This window comes from Haliaeetus leucocephalus, unplaced genomic scaffold (assembly GCF_000737465.1).
Source record: "Haliaeetus leucocephalus isolate CR32 unplaced genomic scaffold, Haliaeetus_leucocephalus-4.0 Scaffold656, whole genome shotgun sequence".
Taxonomy (NCBI): domain Eukaryota; kingdom Metazoa; phylum Chordata; class Aves; order Accipitriformes; family Accipitridae; genus Haliaeetus; species Haliaeetus leucocephalus.
The window spans coordinates 6,786,367-6,802,276 of NW_010973092.1; the positions used below are offsets into that span (position 1 = coordinate 6,786,367).

General features: G+C 55.3%; 1 protein-coding gene across 1 annotated transcript; it reads left to right on the top strand.

Annotated features, from left to right (window-relative positions):
- The first annotated feature begins 603 nt into the window (after window positions 1–603).
- On the top strand, window positions 604–13,590 carry SLC6A7 (solute carrier family 6 (neurotransmitter transporter), member 7). The gene is made up of 14 exons (XM_010578930.1): window positions 604–673; window positions 6,308–6,488; window positions 7,190–7,321; window positions 7,895–8,129; window positions 8,570–8,708; window positions 8,883–9,017; window positions 9,699–9,802; window positions 10,385–10,509; window positions 10,896–11,008; window positions 11,090–11,221; window positions 11,584–11,683; window positions 12,044–12,144; window positions 12,283–12,450; window positions 13,375–13,590. Exons 1-14 carry the CDS (start codon window positions 641–643, stop codon window positions 13,588–13,590), a joined length of 1,914 nt encoding a protein of 637 aa, XP_010577232.1. The 5' UTR covers window positions 604–640.
- Window positions 13,591–15,910: the final 2,320 nt, after the last annotated feature.

A 15,910-nucleotide genomic window follows, 5' to 3' on the forward strand; every position in this document is an offset into this window, starting at 1 on the left:
CCTACCCAAAGGGACCGATGGCTGTTGATCATCCCCCTCCCCTGGGCTGGGGACTGGGCTCAGGCAGCACGGGGAGAAGTCAGTTCTGACCTGCTCAGGCTCCAACTGTGTCCTGCCATAGGAAAATCAGCTTAGAGCCGGACAGAAAGATGCTGGGAGCTTCTGGCATCTGCACTTGCACTGCTGCCACTGCTGCCTGGGGCACGTGGGACCCCTGGAGTGCCCAGTGGCAGGGTGCCTGCAAAGTCAGGTCCATCCCTAGGGAGACCTGACGCATTCACGGCATGAGTAAGGTGGCAGCCGTTCCTCCTCGCTGCCCCGGCGGGGGGCTGAGGTCCCGGACCACCCCCCCGCAGGGGTGCGTTTGACAGACAGCCCTTCTCCAGCCTGCTGAGAGCCATCCCCTCCTCCCTCCCTGCTCAGCACGCAGCCATCCTCAACTCCAGGCAAACCTTTCCTCCAGCCCTGCTCCCCCTGTCCCCCCCTGCCTCCCTCCGCCTCGCCAGCCCAGCCAGCAGGAACGTGGCACCCCTCCTTGCCTGTTATCGCTTCGCCTGCTCCCCCTTCTCCCTCCCAATCGCTGGAGAAAGCGAGAAGCAAAAGTGTCGGAGCGAAGAGCGCATAGCAACAGGATTCTGGGATGAAGAACATTCGGCAGCAGCATCTCCGGAAGGTGAGAGCCGGGAAGCCAGGGTGCCCTCCAGGGCTGGGAGCTGGGGAGCGGGGGCAAGGCATGATCATCACCCTGACACCCCCTGCCCGGGGAACCTCCGTCTGCAGCTGGCAGACTTTTCCCTGGCAGGGATTGCAAACGGGGATAGCGCACATGTGTGGGGCCGAAGCGGGATCGTGGGGAGAGGGACGGGGGGCATTTCATAACCACCGCTCACGTCTCGCTGTAATTAGCGGACCACGGAGGCCCTACGCTGCGGGCAGAGCTGCCTGCTGCCCGCTCCGGCTGGATGGATGCTCTCTCCCATCCTTCCTCTGCGAGCAGGTGCTGCCGGAGATGATTCATGTTGTGTCTGGCCGGGCGGCTGTGGGTGGGCACCCGGGGGCAGAGCTGGCTCCCTGCGGTGCAGCACCCCAGGGATGCTGCTCCCATCAGGGGACTGCCTGGTCTTGGGGTGGGGGGGGGTGGTGAGGGGTTCCCCCCCGCTGGGATGAGCACAGGGATGTGGGCAGCGACTTTCCCACCTGCAGCTGGGATTGCCTCCTCTTCTATAGGATTTAAAGGGGTCTGGGTGGTGCTGGGCTCTGAACTCCCCTGGTGCCCTTTGGCAGCTGGCAGAGCTAGAAACCTTTTTTATATCCTGATGGAAACCCTTTTTAAACCCAGTTTTCAGGCTTTCCTATCCTAGGCTCTCCTCCACTGCCACTTTGCTCTTACCAGGCTCTCTGAGTCCCCATGTCCTGTCACGTCGGGGACTGAGCCCCTTCTCGTGCCCGTCCTGCACAGGGACAGGGTGAAGCAGGGTGGCAGAGGCTGGCAGCCACAGCTCCCGCGTGGGGATGTGCTGCTGCTGCCAGTGGATCAGCCCTTCCCACAGCATCCCGGGCAGCGACCCAGGGCTGTGAGCCCCTTGGGGTCTACCCTCTGCCAAGCCATGCCCGTTGACCACAGGGCAGGGCGGTTCCAACCTGTGACAGCCTTCAGATGAATGAAAACCCAGGAGAGTTTCATCCCTGCTAGGAAATTCCTAGGGTATTGGGACGTGACGTAAAAAAGCCAGCAGTGGCCTGGTGAAAGCCAGCAGCTATCTGACAGCCCTGGCAGCCTCAGGGCTGCCTACTTTTCTCCACTGTTGTTTGGAGGCATCGTCTGGCTCTTCCCTCTCCTCCTTTTTCCCACAAATTGCTTTTTCAGATGACTTTGTGACTGCAAGATCCACTAAAAGTTGTCTTTGTCCCTTTCAAAGGCTTTCTGAGATACTTGAATTTCTCTGCTGCTGGTGATCCTGTTTAACATTTATTCAGGAATTCATTTAGTCCCACAGCGATCAGCTGGAATGGAAAGCAGATGTCTCCAGAGTTATTTCCCCCATTCCCAGTGCTGTTCAGGGCACTGCTGTCCTTCATTACCCCAAAATACTCTTGCTGAACTCCAGATGGAAAACCTGGTGCTCTCAGCCACCCGGCACCTTGGGACCACCGTGTCTGACACTGGCATCAGGCTCGCCCAGAGCCAGCCAGGGCCAACGGAGGAGTTTGCACAGCCCCGGTTGCAGGTCCTGCCCTGGGACCCTGACAGCCTCCTCTCCTTCTCATTATGATCCTCTTCCCATCAGTGAGCGGGGAGTTTTAAGCCTTCTCACCAGACATGTTTTAGACATATGGAAATTCCTCTTTAATAGAGAAGATCTTTCTCAGGCTCTAAGGATTTCAGGTTGGCTTTTGCATAATAGTATTTCCAGAAGAACTGAGTGGATGTTTTTTATTTGTTTGAGTATTTTCTTTGAGGGTTATTTGGTAGAAATGGACTAAAGCCCACAGAGGCCAGCAGTGGGAGCCAGGATTTGGGCTCCCCTCCCTGTACCCGACCAGGCTGCCGAGCAGCATCCTCCTGCCTGAGCTGCTGCCTTCCTCTGCCTGCCACAAACTGCCTCAAACCTTCCCTGCTCCTTCCTCAGGGTTTTCAGATGAAAGACCATCAGCATTTGCAGCGGTGCGTGCTCCCTGCGCTCTGGACATCGCTGTAATGAGTTTGCTTCAGCCTCAGCAATCTCCAGCCCCCAAACCCCCTGTGCTGGCTCCAGCATCACTTGCTCCCTCTCCTGGCATGTGCTGTGATTCTGGGCTGGGGGAAACCCGGGCTAGCACAGCCCCTTAAGGGGCTCTTCCACGGCATAGAGATGCCTTATTTACTTCACTTTCTAAGTGATATTACATTCGAATTAATTTTTAGGCTGGTTTTTTTTTTCCTTGAAGAGATTAATAAGCAATTCAAACTAATCTGAAGTGACTCACATTTTACAGACACGCTGTGCTCGCACATGGCTCAGATCCGCAGGGGAGAAATCTGGCATTGGGTGGCATTTCTCCCAATCAAAGGCTGTGGTCCACGCACAAAACACTGACAAAATAACCCCACAATGCCAGTTTGAATGGAGAAAAAAATGTGATGAAAAAGTAACTTTAAACTAGCTGGTTTTTCATGGACACAGCTGAGTTTTGCACTGGTTTAAGTAAATTGGTTTACAGAAAATAATTAGCATAGGGCAATTTCCTTATGGAAGCAGCTCTTATCTTGGCAGAGACTAAAGTGCTTTTTCTTCTTGGTGACCTTTGCTTTGCTGAGTTCTTTGGGAGCATCTTCTGGTGAATAATGGAAAGTGATGCCGTGTTCAAAGAGGACGTGGTTGCCAAGGGAGCTGTTAGTCCCCGTCTGTTTATAACCGTGAGACGGGAGCCCAGTTTGAAAAATGGCAGTTGACGGTGGAAAGCACTAGAGCAATATTGTAGCACTATAGCACTTCAGCTGCTTCTGAAAAAGAAAATTCCTGTTATGACAAAGGCTGAAAGGGAGCATTAATCCTAAAAAAAGGGCTGGAATCAAGCTGGTGTGTGAGATTTCCAGCAGCCTGAAGCAGAGAGGTGTGCTTCTCTCTGCTATCTGGGACAAAGATGGGCTAGAATCCTTAAATACTGCATTTTGCAATTAATTTTAAGTCAGGCAAACAGCCCAGGTTTTCTGTGATTTCTATGGAAAGGCTATGATTTGGGGCATTTGGGGGCATCGCAGTCATGGAGCACCTACTGTGTGTGTTTTCCAGCAGCATCCCTGGCCCGTGTCTCCCCAGCCTGTCTGGTGGGGACTTCAACGTGTGACATCCTTGGAGTCTATCCGACTCCTGAACAGTCTCTGCTTTCTGCCCTGGGGTCCCAAATTTAAACTGCAGAGCTCCAGCTAAAGATACTAATAAGGGGGGCAGTCACCATCGAGACACGGGTGACAAACTACGTCCCATGGCCTCTGAAAAGAGAGACTGAGATGGGGACCAGGCTGTGTACAGTTTGGAAAAAGTTCTGCCGGTTCCTTTTTTTTGTTGCTTCTGTGTTGATTTCCGTGCTACATCTGATGGATGAGCACCTGGGTTTAATCAGGTCACACAGCTCCACCGGTGCCCTCTTGCAGCTGTTTAGGATTCAGACAGAGGTGCAGGAATTAGGCAAGAGGATTTAATGATCTTCCAGCATCACTACTTGCTATTTTTCTGTGACACAAACCTGGAAAGTGAGAGCTCCCCAGGCAGTGTGAGGGACTGGGAAGTATTTTTTGGGGGAAGACCAAACTGTGATGGCCCCATAGCTCCTGTCCCCCCTGGCAGGAACCTTTGTGAATACAGGTTTTAGCCGCTGAAACTTTCGGGAAGGATGTTGCAGAACAGTCTGTCCATCACCTGCAAACACGGGTTGCTGCAGGTCATGCCTGCTGTGTGTGCTGGGTTAATTAGCAGGCATGGCCACGGTTTGGAGAAGTTGCTAAGCCAGAAAGCTGTGTTAAACAGCTGCAGGAGGGCTGCCAGGTAGCAACTGTTTTATAGCAACAGTGTTATATTTGACTTTTCAGCCTGTGTTTCTGAAGCTTTTTCTTCTGGCCCTTGCCTTGTGATGGTGGCATCCAGCAGGGACGGGCTTTTAATGGTGGGTTTCAGTGTAACGCCTTTGCTCGAGCTGTGCATTTCAGGTCGGCTTTGGGAAGAGTTTGCCCCGGCTCGTCCTGTCCCTCGAGGGGTTTGCACGCTGGGTGGGGACGGGTTCACCTCCGTGTTCGGTCCCTTTGGGCTGCAAGCAGCACACGGCTGGAGGAGCGGGGTGCACCCTGCGAAGGGTGGGAGCCTACAGCCATCGCCATCGGCAACACAGATCCTTGTCTCCATGGGAACCGGCAGCAAGAGCATCCTGTGGTCCGGCCAGAGAGGAAGAGGAGGAGAGGAGATGGCCACCGCCTTCCCCAGGGGCTGTGGCAGGGCAGTGACGGGCTCTGCTCACCAGCCAGCTCTGATCTCCCAGGGGATGGAGGTCTGCTGTGGGCTCCAAGCACATGTGCATACTGGTGCAGGGAGACCCACAACTCCTTATGGATGATCCCTCCAAATCCAGGCCCCTCTTCCTCAACCGCATCCCATGGGCTTGTTCCCTACAATCCGTGAACTCAGGGACACGGAGATGGCTGCCTTTTACTTTTGAGACCCCAAGAAGAAGGGAACATTCCCAAATGGGCTCTTCCTGCCCGGGTCCTGGTGCCTTGTCAGCAGGGACCCCAGCATCCTTCTGCCTCTGTGCCTCAATACCAGCCGAGCCTGATATACTCCCAGGCAGGGGCACAGCAACACGCAGTGGCACAGGGCCAGGATCCTTATCCCACCCCTTTTTGCTGCCTGGTCTTGCCGAGGGGATATCTGCGATGGGATCTCACCTGGCAGCTGCAGGCTGAGGCTTTCAGCTTTGATGACTGATGGTGGGATGGGAGCCAGTGGGGATGCCTTCCCCACTCTCCTAAGGTCAGGAGGCTGGGGAAGTTCAGATAGACCAAACATCTCACCGCAGACCTGATATACATACACACAACAAACACCAAGGAGCCCTCCCAGTGCATCACCCTGACCTAAATGTATTGCAGGACTCCCACCTCCCTCTTGCAGAGCTGAGGCAGCCGAGGAGGAAGGGAATGGGTTAATCCCCTACCTGCTGAAGAGCTGCCTGTGCCTCACTGATCCAGGGCAGATTAGGAAAGCTGGAAGGAGCTCTCTCAGCAGGGACAAGGACAACTGGGAGTGCGTCACTACATCCCCACAGTGTAGGCTTTTGGCAGCTGGAAAAGCGTGAAAAACGCAGGGAGCATTTAACGGTAGCCAAGTGCCCGGCATGGCAGGGGCACATGGGGCTGGGGTGTCATACTCCCTGGCACAGCGGCAGCGGTTCTTCCCCTGCTGTCCTTACGCTTATGTTCTGCAGGAGATCAGGAAAGTTTATTGTGACCCCTTGAAAGGATTTCTTGGGAAACTGGGGTTGCAAGATGGGTCCTGGCCTCCCAGGTTGAACCAGGGCCATCCTGCCTTTTCCAGGGGAGCTCTGGCCATGTGGGATCGCATTTATCTCCTTTCTTTTCTCCGCAGCAGAGCAGGATGTCAGCTGGGGTGGTGCACAGAGATCTGCTGGGACGGGGCGTCCCCAAGGGACAAATGTCTTGGGGTCACAAATTCACACCCGAGTTCTCAGCACTCTTTCCCTCTCTCCTGCTCTTCCCCCCTGCCTTTATTCCTTCCCTCGGCTGCTCTCTCCCATCCTCTGCTCTCTCGCTCAGCCGGTGACGCCAGAGCTCCTGGTGAGTCCCAGCAGCCAGGACGGGGACCTGGGCTCTGAGTGCCCAGAAGACAGAGGGAACTGGACGGGGCGGCTGGATTTCCTCCTCTCCTGCATCGGATACTGCGTGGGCCTCGGAAACGTCTGGAGGTTCCCCTACAGGGCTTACACCAATGGAGGAGGTATTCAATCATCCCTTGGAGTGGCCACGTCTCCCCTTCACTGAGCTGGGCTGGTGGGACGTGTCTCTGAAGAGATGCCTCTTCACCTTCTCAAGGCTGGGAAGTAGTGTTGTTCATTGTGGTGGGGTGAAGCCTCCTCCTGCCCCCCATGCTTGCTGTAGGGCTTTAACCACCTGTACCCACGCGTGGAAGGGTCTCACCAGCCCATCTCTGCACTCATGACCTTGGAGACCTCCGCAGCTCCATGCTGGACCAAATACCACCTGAGCATCTCTCTTGGTTTCCAATAGCTTCTTGACCTGGTGTCCTTCAGGACTCAGCGGGGTCAGCAAATGCTTCCCAGGTATCGAAGGAGGGGAGCGAGCCTTTTGCAATGCAAGAGCCTGGTGTGATGGTGCAAAGTGACCAGCTTGTTCAACTACTCCAAGAGTAAATGCTCATCACATGCAATAATAACTGGAGAATTTCACGGTGTTTGTGAAAGATTCAAGGAGAAAAGAGAGTCTGTGTGGAGAGGGAAGGCATGGCACTGGGTAAATCACCCCGTCCCTTCCTCCTGCGCTAATGGTGAACTGCCACCCTAGATTTTGGTGTAGATCCCTCAGGGCCACAGATGTTAAATGAACTTTATTCCTTGTCATAGATGGGTTTTAGGTGTTTGCTCTGTGTTATTTTTAGGGTGTTTTTCTTGCTTCTTGCAGGAGCTTTCCTGGTTCCTTACTTCATCATGCTGGCCATCTGTGGGATCCCCATCTTCTTCATGGAGCTGTCGCTTGGCCAGTTCTCCAGCCTGGGGCCACTCGCCGTCTGGAAGATAAGCCCTCTCTTTAAAGGTGCGTGAGTGAAGTCCAGAGCCTCTGGGGGACCTCTGGAAGAGCTGCTTGATGAGGACATGGACCAGCAGCATTGTCCCATAATCCTCAAAGCTCTAGCTAGAATCAAAGGTTAAATCCTGGGGGAATCCTGGTGGATCAGGCTGGACTTCTGGGTTAGCTGTTTTAGTAGCTGCAAGATATATATAACATCTATCAGTCTTCATGATGTCATGATCAGCTCTAGAAATTGTATGAAAATTATTAAGCCAGCTAGTTTACAAAATATAACATCAAAGCTAAGCAATGACTGTTAAAGACAAAGGTAAGAATAAAGTGTTCAAAAAAAGGTCAAATCAAATACTTTTACTCTCAACATTAAGTTGGAGTAAAATCACCTGTATGTTGCAGTAGATCATCAATTCAAAGAAGGCATGTACCAAGGGTATAATGGCAATAAGAGGCTTATCCCACGAGGTGAACCTCTGACTGGTTAAACATTTGGCTGCTGAGATTCAGTCTCTGACCCTGGTTTTGGATGTGCTCTGCTCCAGAGAGATGGCTCACTCCTTCTTTACCCTCTCCTTCCTCCAGGCGTTGGCATGGGCACGATCCTCATCGTCTCCCTGGTGGCCATTTACTACAATATGATCATTGCTTACGTTCTCTTCTACCTCTTTGCATCCCTCACAAGCGACTTGCCCTGGCAGCACTGTGGCAACTGGTGGAACACCGACCTGTGCCTGGACCACCATGTCATCAAGGCGGGGAACACCACCTTCCCTGTCAACATCACCAACACCGTCAGCCCCAGCGAGGAGTACTGGAGGTAAAGGTCTTGGCATGGTGGACACCCATGGTGGGCATTGTGGGTGCAGTGACGGGCTCTTAGTGTCTTCTGTGGTTAATATCTCAGTTTAGTCATTGGGATCATGTCCCTGGGATGTGGGAGGTGTCCCTGATCCAGTGCTGCTTTGCTGGCCTGGAGATATGTTAGATTGAAATGCATCCCATGCCTGGACCAGCTGGTAATTTACTCCCAAGCCACTAGGCATCCCCTCTGGGCTCTTTAATGCATTGTGGAGAAATCACACCAACTGCTCCCCTTTTCCTGGCAAATAGCTGCCAGCACCTTCTTCCTCTCTCATTGCTGGGATTTTTGACAAGGTTATTTTCTGCAGCAGAGGCATTGCTAGGTTCAGAGAGGGTCTCTGGAAGAAGGTGAGGGGTACCTGTGGCTGCTCACTAGCTGTTCTCCTTTTGCCCCAGCCGGTACGTCCTGCACATCCAAGGGAGCTCTGGGATCGGGGATCCTGGGAGGATCCGCTGGAACCTGTGTCTGTGCCTGCTCCTTTCTTGGACTATTGTCTATCTGTGCATCCTAAAGGGAGTCAAATCCTCTGGCAAGGTAAGGGCTGGACAGTCTCTTTTGGGGGGATCTACAGCGATACTTACCAGAGCCTGCGATTCTCTGCACATCTGGGAAAGTGAGACTCATAAACAACGTCAGCTGGACACAGGTCACTTCGGGGATGGCTGACACTGCTGGCCCTGCTTCATCCCAAGCTCTGGTCTCCTGCAGGTCGTGTACTTCACCGCCACCTTCCCGTACCTCATCCTGGTGATGCTGCTTATTCGTGGCGTGACCCTGGAGGGGGCCTGGAAGGGGATCCGGTTTTACCTCACACCCCAGTTTGATCACTTGCTGTCTTCCAAGGTGAGCAGGATTTAGTGCAATTTGTTCAAGACACAAAAATGAACCTTCTCCTGCCACCTCCAGCATGCAACAGAGGCAGTTCCTTTACTGGCCACCCCCTGACCCAAAGTCATCTCACTTGGTTGCTCCTAGACCAAAAGTATTTGCCTTTCAGCAATCTGTCTTTGATCCACACCTTGTCTGTACTGCGCTTCCCACCTGCCCCAGCCCCTTGCCTGCATTTCTGGCTCTCCATGCAGGGATTGGCATGCTCACCACCTCCCCTGGGTACCAGGACCATGGGCAGGATTAGCCTAGCCCCTGTGACAGGCTGGGGGGTGGTGATGGGTGCCCGTGATGGATTTGGCTGTTCTGGTTTTCTCAAGCAATCTCAGCGTGTAGAGCGGGGAGTTTCCTTGGGTCAGCAGTGTTGGTAGCAGAGACCACACAGTTTTACAAGGGTGTTTAATGCCACACTGCGCGGGCTCTAAACCACTCTCATTAGCCCTTCCACTATCCAGCTGACCCACTGTGAGTGGTGAGCATGTTAGCAAGGAAAAACAAAGACCCCGTGCGTTTTGTGTGCCTGGAGGGCTGGGAAAGATGTGCCAGGGGGTCTGGGGAAGCATATTTCCAACTCCCTCTTTGTCCAGAGGAGGTTTCCAAACCCCTGCTCTCCTCAGACCTGTTTCCTTTCCCCAGGTGTGGATTGAGGCAGCCCTGCAGATTTTCTACTCCCTTGGAGTAGGCTTTGGGGGCCTCCTCACCTTCGCCTCGTACAACACCTTCCATCAGAATATCTACAGGTGGGAGCCAGTTGCTGTCTCATAAAAATCGTGGGCTGAGGGGAGCCACAAAAACCTCAGCTGGTGGGTTCAAAGCTAGCAGAAGCATACGGGTGCTGCACACAGTCACCCAGCATTGCTCCTTGCCTGAGCACCCTACAGATACCTGGCAGCTTGCACAGGCTCAAGAGGGACAGAGGGATCTGTGGAAGAAAATTCTCCTAAGCATCAAGGCACAGCAACTGACCCAGAAGTTTTGGGCTGTAGATGCTGAAGGCTGAGGATATTTGAGGCTAGAGTTATGCAAGTTTGTCCTGTCCCTAGCATCAGTTGCAGGTCACCAGCAGAGAGGGGAGTCTGGATGTTGGACATTTGGGCTGATCCCCTCCACAGGGGAAAGCAAGCTTGGGAGGAACGCCAAAACAACCCCTGTCACTAGATATATGCTCCTTTTGCACCTGGAAAGTACAAACCAAGAGAGGCCCTGGAGGAGAATCACACTGGGTCACATCACTGTAGCACTCAGGGCTGGCAAAGCCACTGTGCACTTCTGTGGGCACTAAGGAGTGGGCATTTTCAGAGCATCTTCTTTCTCCTCTATAGGGACACCTTCATAGTGACCCTGGGCAATGCCATCACCAGCATCCTGGCAGGATTTGCCATCTTCTCCGTTTTGGGATACATGTCCCAGGAGCTTGGGGTCCCTGTTAACCAGGTGGCAAAAGCAGGTGAGGCCAAACAAAGACCCTTTCTCCTTCACCCTCTGCCTGGGGGCACTGAGGAGCATCCCTTCCAGATGGAAGGCATCTGAGGGTCTCAGCATGAGGGATGAAGATGTATGCTCAGCTGGCCAGGGGGAGGGAAGGGGGGAGACCGATTCCTGCTGTGCAAACATTGAGCAACACCAAGTGATGTCTTATAAAGGTCTGAGCAAGGAGCAGGCTGGTTCTCCTGCACCTCTCCACCCTCTGCTGCAGGACCGTTCCTGCCCATCTTGCAAGAGCCCTGGCAGGTCCCCGCCGTGGTGCCGCTCTCCTGGGCTGTCCTCTCCTCCATCCCCCCGTGCCCAGTGCTGTCACCCCCTTTTCACCCTGCTGTCCTTTGCCTCCCCTAGGTCCTGGCCTGGCTTTTGTGGTGTACCCCCAGGCCATGACAATGCTCCCCCTTTCTCCATTCTGGTCTTTCCTGTTCTTCTTCATGCTGTTAACCTTGGGCCTGGACAGCCAGGTAAGGACAGAGCCCACCAAGCCAGCCGTGGTGCCCAGGTAGCCTGGGGGCTCAGGGGACCCTCTTCTCCTTTGTGTGCAGTTTGCCTTTATGGAGACCATCGTTACGGCAGTGACAGATGAATTTCCCTACTACCTGCGGCCAAAGAAAGCTTCTTTCTCAGCTGTCATCTGCATCGCCCTCTTCCTGATGGGGCTCATCCTCACAACAGAGGTAAGGGTGTGGGGTGGGATGCGTCGTGGGGACACACTAGGGCCTCATTTTAGGAAGTGCAGGGGCCAAGTTTGCAGAGACACATGTATTCATAACAGCTAACAAGGTGGAAGAGAGACAATCGATGACCCTGGGCTTCCTGGGGATGTGAGGTCCAAGGGGAGCCAGCCACACAGCATTATTCCTGTCCCTGCACCAACCCCAGAAGGAGAGTGATGTCTCCTGAGGGTGCCTGACCGCTGTCTTCCCCAGTGCCCACGAAGGGGCTAAAGGGACATGTCCCCAAAAGCAGGAAGACATGGGTCAGGGGTTACTGGGACGATGATACTGGAGATGCTGGCCACTGTGCTTTGCCTCCACAGGGTGGGATGTACTGGCTGGTTCTACTGGATGACTACAGCGCTGGCTTTGGTCTCATGGTGGTGGTGATCACTACCTGCCTCGTGGTGACACGTGTCTATGGTAAGGGGGCCTGTCCCCACAGGGGCACGGGGAAGGGTGGTCTGTCTGTATGAGAGAGGGACTTAGAGGGTAGTGGAGCCAGCAGCCTCACAATGGGGCATGAAACACCTCTGTTCCAACCACTTGTTTCTTCTTGGCCATTATTGGATTCACCTCTCCAGAGATATTTAGGGTGCTGAGCCTGGTCCCTCAGACAGCACCAGCTGGTCTCCCCTTCCTGTATCTCTCTGCTAGGAGGGCAGATGCTTCTTTGCTGTAGAGGATGCAAGCCACCACTTTTGGTTAATGCAGGGCAGCCTGGTACAGGCATCTAGCTCTGGGGGACTGATCATGGCTTCTAAGTCCCTCTCCCTCCTCCAGGCATGAAGAGGTTCTGCCGAGATGTCCACATGATGCTGGGCTTCAAACCAGGGCCCTACTTCAGAGCCTGCTGGATGGTCCTGTCCCCAGCAACGATGATGGTAACTGCTCAGCTTGAGGTGCTGGAGAGCTGCAGTGGTGTCAGCATCCCTGGGTGACCTCCTCTTGCAACAAGTCACTCTGCTGGCATCTTCTGCTGGTCTGCCTGCCCCAGGGACCACTTTCTTCCATTCCTGCAGGCCTTGCTGGTGTACAACATCATTAAGTACCAGCCCTCCGAGTACGGCAGCTACCGCTTTCCCGCCTGGGCTGAGGTCTTGGGCATCCTCATGGGAGTCCTCTCCTGCCTGATGATTCCCATGGGCATGGTGGTGGCCGTGCTCCGAGAAGAAGGGACGCTATGGGAGGTAGGAGGTGTTGGGGCCTGGCATTGCTGGGGAACACCCCAGAAGTATATGGGGGTGACCACGACCTGCTGCTGAGCCTGTATCCTCCTGCAATTTCTGCATCCTCTCTCCTGGAGGCGTGTGTCCCCATCCCTCCTTGCTCCCCATGGGATGCGAGAGATGGCACATCCTAGGGCATTCCCATCCAGGCAGGCACTGAGTCACACTGCTTCCCAAGGGGGCAGCCCTGTGGGCATCCCCCCCTCCAAAACAAGCCTGCTACACCTCGCCTTGTGGGCAAGTGCATTGTCCCTAGCATGGGACGGGCACGGGCATGTGGGACTTTGCACCCATTTTGCGGGAGCAATGACAGAGGAAGGAGGGCAGCTGCAGGGCCATGCAGGCAGCCCAGGTGGGACCCCTCTGCTGAAAGGTTTTGCCCAGGAGCAGGTTATGGAGCTGCTGGCTGCTCACAGCCTTCCCAGACCCGGCTGGGCTTTGCTGCTCTCCCCAAGCTGTTAAAAGCAGAGGGAGCAGAGCTTGCTGCCCTCCCCAGGCAGCAACTTGCTGGCTGGAGCACTTGCTGGCTGCAACCTGGCTTGGGACACCTGTGGGCATGGTGGCGTGGCCAGGAACCACCTTGGCTGAGCCTAACCCCTTGCCTGGGTGGCTTTAACTGCCCCCCCCAGGGTCATAGCCCTACAATAGCCCCTAGCTCCTGCAAGCCCTCCCCACCAGCACCTGCAGACTTTAACACCTCCCCAGACTACAGCAGCACACTTATACAGAGCTGCCTTCCCAAAAAGTTTCAGGACAGGCTTTTGGCCCCATCCCATCCTCACTGGGGGGTCTTCCCATCCCTCAGGGCTGGCCGGGCACACCGTCCCCTGGGAGGGGTGGGTGGGCTGCTGGGTGGGGGTGCTCCCTCCGCTTGTCCCCTCACAGCGAGTCCAGCAAGCCAGCCGGCCCACCATGGACTGGGGCCCATCGCTGGAGGAGAATCGGACCGGCATGTACGTGGCAAGCCTGGCCGGCAGCCAGTCACCCAAGCCGCTGATGGTCCACATGCGGAAATATGGGGGCATCACCAGCTACGAGAACACGGCCATCGAGGTGGACCGGGAGATGGAGGAGGAGGAGGAGGAGGAGTCCATGATGTGAGGGGATCCAGTGCCCCACAGGCTTGGGGGGGGGGGCCTCACTCCCCCAATTTGCACAGGTTGCACTGTGGCACTTCAACTCGGGGGGGGTGGTCTTTTGGGGAGCACTCTGGAGCTGCCGACCCTGCCGGCCTCCTCACCACTGTCCTGGCCGCTCCAGGACGGAGCTGCTGCCCGTTCCGGTGCCCCCGAGGTGTTTCTGTTCAGTGTGGCAAGCTATGTGACAAATCTGTGCGTTCGTGTGACGGTGTCTGGTTCAAGTGTCCAGGCTGCCCCGCTTCCACCCTCAGCCCCAGCACTGCCCTCCCCGCGCAGGGATGCTCAGGCTGCAGGGATGTTCAGGCTGCAGGAGGTGAGGAGGAGGAGGTCCTCTGCGTTGATTAGTTCTCTGTTTGTGCATATTTAACTCCAATAACCCACAAACACATGTGAGAAAGGACTGTAATATCCTCCACGCCCTTAGGACGGTGTGTGTCGGTGTGCTCCGCTCACATGGAGGTACTCCAGCAAAACCAGCACAAATCTGACCTAATAAATGAGCAGTTAAAAACAATTAGAAGGAAAAAGAAAAAAAGAAAAAAAGCTTTATAAACAAACCAGCTTGGGCCTTTCCAAATTTGTAGATCCCCCAGGGACCTCAGTGGGTCAGGGCAGCTCTTCCCCGTGGTGCCCGGCAGAGCTGGGGTGAGCTGAAGGAAGGGAAGAGGCTGGGTGACCTGTTCCCTGTGTGTCCAAGAGGTTTGGGACAGGTCTTAGCTGGACCCAGTGCCAAAGAAGGACCCGTGTCCATCCCTGAGGGGGATCTGAGGGCTGTCCCTAGCCCTGGATGCTGCTTTTCCCAGGGAAAGGTGAAGGGCTGGGTTTCAGTGCCTGCATGTGATTTTTGGGGTAGCTCAGCCAGGGGCACGTGTCCCAGAGACCCCATCTCCTGTAGACGCTGCTGGCCTGGGGGGTGCCGGTGAGCTCTTGGACAGGGCTGTTTGGACCCGACACTGCCAGTCCCCATCATCCCATGTACCGTCGGCTCACCATTAAAAAGCAGTGTGTGTGACACAACATCTGTATGGGTTATTTGGGAGGTCCTCAGCATGCAAGAAGGGCACATCTAGGGGGGGCTTCCAGGGATGGGGGGGCACAGCCCCTCTGGGTTTTGTCCTGCAGATCTCTGTCCTGGTTAGGTAAAAGCCAAAAACCCAGAATAAACAGAAAAAAATCGGGTTTATGTCTGGATTATGCATGAGGCCCTGATGCACTGGGCTATTAACCCCATGGGCCACGCACCGTGGGCTGAGCCTCCAGGGTGAACACCGCCATTCACGCAAGGCTGCAGTTTCACTTAACGAGCCTTCCCTACAGTAGAGGAGATTTAATTATTGCCTTCGCCCCTCCGAAAGCGTAGGGCCAGCTCCAACACTTTGTCCTCCTGCCCTCCTGCCTCCCCATAGCCGGGGATGCTGAGCTCCCTCCCTGGCTGGCTCTGCCCCTCCTTTTCCCTGTAGGACCACCGATGGTTTTCCACAGGCTCCTCGCCATACCCCACCATGGCTGCAGCCCATGGGGACGATGGGGGTCCCCAGCTTCTCCGGGTGCATGGGGCTCTGGCAGCACGACCGTGCTGCAAAGCACCTTCGGCCGCTAGCCCCTGGGTTAATCATTAGAGGCCAGCCATAAAAGTGTCGCTGATGGAAAGTTCAGGCCGTGGCGGCTGGGGAGCGGGAAGGGCCTGCCATAAACATTTATGGCCCCAATGAATCCCTCGCTCTAACCTTGACACTATTTACCAAGCAGGAGGCCTCGGGAGGTCACGGTGTTGCCCAGCCATCACTGTGGGTGCTGACTGGGGAGCCCGGGCTGGGCTGGCCCCAGGAGGGGCACACAGTGGGGTCTGCATGGTGCGACGGAGCCGGCGACGGGGTCGGGCATTTCGCGGTGTCGCTGCCAGCCACTATGTGCCAGAGCAACCGGGAGAGCCTGACACCTCCCCACGGCATGGAGATGGAGGTGCCTTGGGCTGAGGAAGCTGCTTTGGTCTCTGCGTGTTTCTGACCTTGTTTCCTACCCGTGTGGGGTCCTGCCACGTTCCCCCAATGCCCCCCCGGTAATTCTGGGATGCTCTGGGCTCTCCCTTGGCGGCTGCCATCCATCGGTGTTGCGTTGCAGAGCGATGAGAAGGACGCTGGGGACGTGGGGGGAGCAAAGCTGACAGTGAGGGGAAACTGAGGGCAGAAGGTGCCGGGGCAGCGGCACAGCCAGAGGACATGTCCCCCCCGAGGCCATGAGCGACTGGGCACAGGGAGGAACGGGACGGCTCCCAGGACCAG